The 8,379-nt window shown below is 42.2% G+C and overlaps 1 protein-coding gene across 1 annotated transcript; it reads right to left on the bottom strand.

Annotated features, from left to right (window-relative positions):
* Positions 1–1,833: 1,833 nt before the first annotated feature.
* Positions 1,834–7,384, bottom strand: LOC308376414 (tripartite motif-containing protein 16-like; the record flags this gene model as incomplete). Its single annotated transcript, XM_080852714.1, has 6 exons — positions 1,834–2,348; positions 3,651–3,710; positions 4,003–4,162; positions 5,359–5,592; positions 5,769–5,864; positions 6,797–7,384. The coding sequence occupies 6 exons, from the start codon at positions 7,382–7,384 to the stop codon at positions 1,834–1,836; spliced, it is 1,653 nt and encodes a 550-aa protein (XP_080708840.1).
* Between the last annotated feature and the right edge of the window lie 995 nt (positions 7,385–8,379).

The raw sequence follows: 8,379 nt of genomic DNA, 5'->3' as shown, positions 1-8,379 counted from the left end.
CTAAGTGTGGAACCAGGGTACACTTTCCACACTCAACGGCCGCCATCTTGTCAACGTAGCGGAAGAGGCGGACCCAGGCAGAGCCGCTCAGCTCGAAAAAGACGAACGCGGGGCTTGTCGCGATCGTAATTTCCGGTAAGTGCACCACGGAGTATTAGATTTGGAACAGCACTCACCTGCTGAGAATCTGCGTACCTAGTGAGTGTGTACTGTGTACTGCGTATAAGTATAGGTACGGTAGGTACGGTAGGTAGGGAAAATGGAACATAGCGCAAGAAGAAGCGCTTGTTGATCAGGTTGATGTTGATGTCGCGCAGCACGTTGAACACGCTGATGAGCAGCCAGCAGACGGCGAATGCCGCCACCACCAGCACCACCTTCTTGCGCTTGCGGGCGCGCTGCGCCTCCGCCTGACTCTGGGTGCGGGGGCCCGGCACCAGTGTTGTGCACGTTCACACCTCTCATGAACTAGTTTAAAGTTCACTTTATACAAGTAAATATGAATCGTTCACTCTCATTGTTCACCATTTAAATTCTGAACGAGTTCATAGTTCAGTTCATTTTCTTTTTAATAATTGCTCATTTTCGAGGAGGACATCATTTGCACAAAAAAGTGTGGGAAATGTGTAATCACTGAGGGTCATCCGAATAGAATGGAAAAAATTGGAGACTTGGATATTCAGTTCAAAAAGAGTCACTCTTTGTATTGCATTAACAACAATGAATGGGATAAATTGTAGGTGGGTGTATGGTTGTACATGGGTGTGTGTGTGTGTGTGTGAGAAAGTAAAGTGCAAACAGAAAATAAACATTAATACACAGCCCTGTAGTACCATTTCAATAATTAATTATACAGGGAACTAACGGTAATAATTCAACCTCTTAAGCAATGACATCCTTCTGGCTTAATTTAAGATCAACAAGGGCATGTACACTAAATGAAAGACCGCTCAAAAGTTAGCAAAGGTAAACCCTATGTATTCTACTGCAGCCAACCTCTTGCTTGTTGATAAACTCTGTGTTTGATAATTGATTTGAGTAAATGTTCTCAATAAGGAAACACCATGACATCATATAAGAAATACTTATATCACTTTATATTTCACTTATTTATTTATCCACCAACCAAAAATAAAAGTACATTAGAAAACATTTAATACCAGTCTATAACTGTTTATTCAACACTTTGCACCAAAACAACATTTTAAAACATACTGGTCTCATTATAATGATATTAATCAAGAAATACAGAAACACAATTCATTGGGTATCAGTTGTTGTGGATAATTACGGTCTCATTCATATTTACTGACATGGTACGTATATAGTGGTTGTCATATTAAACCAGATATCAGAACATGTATGCAATAACAGAGGGACTAAACTCTTGGGAGAGTGAGGTTATGCAACACAGGGCTCATTAAAACCTTTCACACACAATGGCTTATTTCTACTTTGGTGATACTGCATGTGTTACAGCAGAGGTCTAGAGGCACAGATATTGTAATAGCTGGGGTCCAGAGATGGGGGAATGGCTTCAGTCTGTTTTTGTCCCCAAGATCAAAGATACTCAAGCCCTGCTGCTAGATCCTTACATGTGAGTGATGTGTTAAATGATGTGTTGTGTGAGATGTATGTGCTTACAGCATCTACACATGTCAGTAAAAGCACTGATGATCCAGAACCTAGGAAACTTAAACTGTTCTACAATACTTTAATGCTCTCAACCCACCATCAGTTATCTATGTATCATGTATATACAGAGTTATGTTTGCATGCATTGGGTACATTAACCGCATGTATGTTTGTGCTAACAGCATCTAGATACGTCTGTCACAGCAGCTTCACTGATGATCTAGAACCTAGCCAAAACCCAGGGTACAGTGTGTGAGTGAATGTGGTCTGGACTCTGTGCAGGAGGGTCATTGTGTCAGAGACGCTGTAGAAGGCCAGAGTTCCTGCCCTGTGATCCACATACACTCCTATTCTGGAGCTGCGCACTAGAGGGAGTTTAGTCTCTTTATTATTGTGACAGAAAGAGGAGCTGAGGTTGTAGAGTCTCAGACTCCAGGACTGATCATCACATCCAAACCCACATTCATTCACTCCTTTCCTGCTGATGCTTTTATATGAGACTGCTATATAGCCCCCCCAGCCACTCCACTCAACCTCCCAGTAGCAGCGTCCAGACACACCCTCTCTACACAGCACCTGACACCACCCATCAAATCTCTCTGGATGATCAGGATATGACTGGAGCTCAGCTCCCCACTCCACCTTCCTGTTCCCCTCAGACAGATGGAGGAGTCTGTATGCTGTGTTCGGATCCAGTGTGAATTGGCATGAGTCTGATGGAAGAGAGAACAAAACAAAGGTTTCTTAAGTTAACTTCTCACTGAGTGACAGAATAAGTAAATGTTTAATTGAGTGTGTGTGTGTGTGTGTGTGTTTGTGTTTGCACTCCCCATGTATACTCAATGATGTTGTGAACCCAGACACACACGCATACACACACATACACGCGCACGCACACACACACACACACACACACACACACACACACACACACACACACACACCCAGACACACACACCCGCAGGCACCCTACACTACACACTACACACACTATTTCAGCCAATCAACACTTTGCTTCAAGACCACAAAGAGGGGGGACGTAATCTGATTGGCTGGTGAGCTCAAATAAGAGCCTTTCGCCAGAATTGTGCACAGTTTCTTTGATGATCTATGTAACAGGACAGGGAGTTCTGTTCCGTATAGACTTGTCCTGACCTGCAGTCAATACCACTGGACTGGGCCAAAGCTACAATCCATGTCACATGATTAATCCCTTCCGAGGGTGTTGTGTTTACCACCTAGGACTTGTTGTATTCTTGATTAAATAATGTTTAAGTCACACTGACTTCATTATGTATGACTAAAGCATATCTGGATAATTAATGTATCCATAATCAAAATTTGAGTCCTTTGGAATATTGTTCTTGAATTGTGAATTGTGGACACAAGTAAAGCATTAAAGTGTGTGTGTCTGTGTGTGTGTGTGTGTGTGTGCATGTGTGTGTGTGTGTGTGTGAGCATGAGTGTATGTGTGTGTTTGTGTATGTGTGTGTGGGGGCATGAGTGTGTGTGTGTGTTTTTATACCAAGGGGAGACAGGTGGTGTAAGGGGAGGTGGTGGGTTGAAAGCGAGCACCAAAGGAAGTGCTGCAGCTGATGAGGAGAACTGAGTTTAAATTAAGTGTGTGTTTGTGTGTGTGTGTGTGCTGATGAGGGGAACTGAGTTCAAACGAAGTCTGGGTGATTGATGTGAAAGGGGTGTGGCAGATTCGTAACATCTCCTCCCAAACTTCCATTTAGAACGCCATTTTAGGACACGTACACAGGCTGGTGGTACATAGACCATGCATTGGTTGGCAACAAAAATCAAAGGACAAACACATGGAACTGCTCCTTATCAGTGGTTATAGGAAGCATGATGGTCTGGAAAAGACACTGTTCCCTCTACCCAGGAACTATAATAGCCATAACAAAATGTTCAATGCTTAAACATGTAGGACCATGTGATAGCTACTCACATTGACTTGTGATTTGAAATAAAGTAAACTGTATTAAATGGTTTCGTGTGAAACTCACATTGTAGGAAATCCTCTCTGGTTGTAAGTTCAGGGGGCAAAATAGCCTGGACTTCAGTCACTATTGAGAAAAAAAAGAATCATATTAGAAATAACACTGACTGGTGTAAATGTCAACATTGGATCAACCTTCTGTTTTCATGATAGCAGTTTTCAACCTTAAAGACCCTCTTAAGACAAGTAAACATGGAGACACCTGCAGAGTATCTCAGCTTCACCGACATACAAAGGATATGTTACAAATATGTGACATTGAAAAAACACAGGTTACTGAAGTTCACCACATTTAGTTTATTAGTACAATCCAGAGGGAAAGTATAGTAAGTCATAACATGTAAACATATGTGATTAACCTGATGCAGATATCTTCATGACTTCCTCCTTGCAGAAATTCTCCAGCTGCGTCTTTAGAGAGGAGACAGCTTTCTTCACAGCCTCAAAAGAGAGGCCTTGCTTCACAGAGATGCAGGATAAGTCTTTAGACTCGGGTGCCTCACTGACCGACTGGAAAGTCTAAATAAAGACACACAGAGATAGAGAGAAAGAGAGAGAGAAGGAAGATATGACAGTGATAGAGAGTAAGAGAGAGGGAGAGAGAGAGAGGGAATAGCTACATTCTCAAAAATAAGCATCCACGTATAAGGAGGTTGTAAGTTACAATCCGTATTCTGTAACTTTTTTTGTTAACTGTAACTATAAGCTTCAACCATTACAGTGCACACAGGACTCTTAAGTTAAAAATGATCCTCTGATGTTTAAGATGTGAACTAAATGTAACATTATGAGTATCTTGGTGCAACCTAAGCCTAACCTGGATATCATCCTTTGATGTGTGAGTGCAGCATCTGGATGTGTGTTCCAAAGAAATTGTGTTACGAAGGACAGTCTTGGCAGCTAAGATGCGTTGCCTAGGGGTTAGTCTGATGTCAACTGTGTCCCTCCTCACAACGTACCCTAAAGCAAAGCCTCATGTATAACACACTATCCCTACATGATGGTAATTCACGATAGTGGAATCCAACCTTGAGTGGATGAGTGTGTGTGTGTGTGTGTGTGTGTGTGTGCGTGTGCATGTGTGTGTGTGTGTGTGCGTGTGTGTGTGTGTGTGTAAGCACCCCCTGCCAGGCACCTCTCTAAAACTGGCTTACTGCTAGCGGGGTAAGCCCATGTGCTGATTCTTTAAGTTCAAGGTTTTTGGTTGATGTTATGAATCCCAAATGAATTCGCCATAAATGGTTTTCCAAATGCCACTGGTCCTAAACAAACTGTGCGCCATGATGTCAGGGCAGATGTGCTTTGATCAATTAACCACAGGAAGTGACATCACTCAAGCCCCGTCTGTAAGGGTTCTCGCTACCATGTGACCTAACCTGTCCTAACAATTGCCATAATGATTTTTAGCAGTTTTCTGAAACATGAAACTGTCTTCATCGTGCTCAAATGTTTTGAGTGATTAATACAAAAAACTTTTTGCACAGACACTGAAACTTCATGGGGTAAGGTATCTGTTCAAAGTACTGTGGACTGTGTTATAATATGAAGAATAAGGACCTATCTGGAGATGTAGAGGTCCTTGAAGCAAATTCAACAATATCTTAATGTATCTAAATATCAATTTTGTATCAACAAATGTCCACCTAGGAGTATATTCAACATATATCAGTGCCCTTAAACATTCTGTGCACTAATAATCCATCATCAACAGTTACCTTGAGGAAATGGATGTCATCCTCTGTGTGTGAAAGCTCCTCCAACTCAGCATCTCTCCTCTTCAGCTCAGCAATCTCCTGCTCCAGTCGCTTCAGGAGTCCTTCAGCCCGACTCACCTCAGCCTTTTCCTGATCTCTGATCAGCTGTTTCACCTCAGAACACCTTCTCTCAATGGAGCGGATCATCTCGGTAAAGATCCTCTCACTATCATCTACTGCTGTCTGTGCAGAGCTCTGTTAGGAGACACACAAAGACGAGGGGTCCATCTAAAGCAGCCCACTCACTCAGCTAGAAAGTGGCTTCGCATTACAGACTCCTGTGTGGCTGACTGGAAGAGAGCCCTGATTGAGCCTGATATGGCTCCTCCATCAGCCAGCTGTTGTCCTCCTCTCCTCTGGTCAGTACTCACCTTGAGAGTGTCCACAACCTTCCTCAGTTCCTTCAGCTCCATCTCTCTCTCATGGATTCTCTGCTGGATTTTATTCTGGGTCTCCCCCAAGAGTGTCTAGGTTGGAATACATCAAATCCACAATAAACAGTTATGGTGGCATCATAATATTATTATTGTCTTATAGCATTCCTGAAAGAACAAGCTGTTGACTGAGCTACTGACCCTGACTGAGCTGAATTGCCTATTGGTGAGATGCTGTTTCATTACAAGGTTTGAGAAAAACACAAAATAAGTCTTGTCTTTGTGGAGCAAAAGAGAGAACCAGCAGAAACACTGATTGACTGAGCTTACATGCAACACACCCTTAGAGAAACTATACAGCAACAGTGAACCATAATCAATTCTTCATTTAATCATATTGATAGTTTATCTTGTGGAGTGGATAAAATGTCCAACACACCCTTACTGCAAATACACCCTCACTGAGTGACCTGTGACCTTTAGGCAGTTGATAGCCATGCAATGTCATTCAGTCATAGTGTCAACTACCCAGGACCCTACAAAATCCCATTTCAGCTCCCTAATCACTGGGCTCATCTGAGAGGACTGGGCAGCAATATTGCAGGCAGAAACCATGATGTGCCCATCTTAATATAAAACACTGTAAAATAAGAGAAGTATTACAAAATGCCCACAAACATGATACATTAAAGGGTAATTTAGGCTTTTTATGTTTAGTTACAGTTCATATGTAACAGGAGATTCTCTGTATGATCTCCGTTTTTAAAATGTTATAGCTCTTAAATTCAATTAGGCTTTGAGTTTTAATTTCTGTATGAGTATGCTTACAGTCTGAAGTTAACCATCTGGTTTTACAACTCCATTATACAGACCATGTTTATATGTCATTGTTGTTCTCTCTCTGCCGCACTCTATCGTGGATCTAAAGAGGATGATCCTATCTATCCTGTCTTCTAGTTGGAAACCCAATAGCCATGTCCTTCCACACAAGTCCAATTTATCACCAAGATAACTCATGTCCTTACCTGTCTCTCTCTTCTCCCTGCAGAGGTTGACACAGTGTCATGGCCTTTGTGTTCATCCACTAGACAGAGCGAACAAACACAACTTTGGTCCGTACGACAAAATATGTCCAGAGGCTTCTCATGTTTGGTGCAGATCCTCTCCTGTAGCTGGCCTGTGGCATCAGTCACCTTGTGTTTTCGCCCAAGGTGTGTGTCATTGTGAGCTTTGTAGTGAGTTTCACAGTATGACACAAGACATTCCAGACAGGACTTCACGGCTTTGAGTTTTGTCCCAGTGCAGACGTCACACTCCACATCTCCAGGTCCAGCAGTACATGGAACAGGAGCAGCAGCTTGGATTTGAGTCTTCTTGATCTTTTCCACAAGTTCAGCAAAAATATTATTTTTGTTTAAAACGGGTCTTGGGGTGAAGGTCTGTCTGCACTGTGGGCAGCTGTAGACTCCCTTCTGATCTTCCTGATCCCAGCAGCTAGTAATGCAGCCCATACAATAACTGTGTCCACAATGAATAGTCACTGGGTCCCTAAGAAGATCCAAACAAATCGGACATGTAAAAAGTTCGTGGTTACTTGGAGCCGCTTCTGCCATTCTTCGTTTGTGCTGTGTAACGCTTCATAGGTTTTCACGTAGTTTCGTTTCGCCTGAAATCGCTGCAACTTGGAAACGACTTCCTTGTTGGATGGGCGTGTTCATTCAAAAAGCCTCCTGTCATTGATAAGGGCAAGGCATTTGAGTCAGTTAAGAAAACAGTTCTTTACAAACGTTGACATTTAGAGAAAACTGTCCTTCCTTTTCCACCATTCTTGAACTGACAGAAAGCCAGAAAGCAGTTTACTGTCTTTTTTTACAAAAACTGAATATCCGCAGCAGAAATTCAAAGGAAATTGTATAAAAGCTTGGCTTGCAGCAAGAATGTCGCCATCTAGTGGATATTTGAAGATATATGATAGAAAACAAGGACAGGAGATAATGATGCCATAGAAGTTGAAAGTGTGTGGGGGCGGGGGAGCTGTATTGAATCTAGTGACACTCAGCAATCTCAAATGCTGTTACTGTGTGTTACTCAAATCAGTGTTGTTACCTGGAGAAAATGTGAGATACTCCATCTCTCCATCTCTCAAACACACTCACAGTCACTAATGCTGGTCTCAGAAACTTTCTCTCCATACCTGGTCTCTGACTCTTTCAGTTGATTCTTTCAAATGGCCTTTGTGTCCTTCTTTAGAGTGTTCCAGCTACAAGTTTGTTTTAACATAGAGTGTTCTAGCTATGAGAATGTTCAAACTGTCAGGATACAGGATACATATTACCCAGCAATCATCATTGCATAACTGTATATGACAAAAATAGCAAAGAAAATGAGAAATTATTCATTTAATTGAAACGTTTTTTTTTTATATAGTAACAGCAAATTAACAAAATACACCTCTTTCAACCACAAATGAGAGATAACAGCGACTTCATGCAGAGGCTCTGGCTTAGGGACCCCCTGGGCCTGGGCGTGGTAGGCCTGTTCGGTAATCCATCCCTGGTTATACCCATACTAAAATGTCCCTCCAATGCAAGAAGCGCAGACAGGCCAA

The sequence above is a fragment of the Sprattus sprattus genome (genome assembly GCF_963457725.1).
Source record: "Sprattus sprattus genome assembly, chromosome: 15".
Lineage (NCBI taxonomy): Eukaryota > Metazoa > Chordata > Actinopteri > Clupeiformes > Clupeidae > Sprattus > Sprattus sprattus.
Note: the sequence above shows the minus strand (reverse complement) of the source record. Positions and strands in the feature narration are given on the sequence as shown.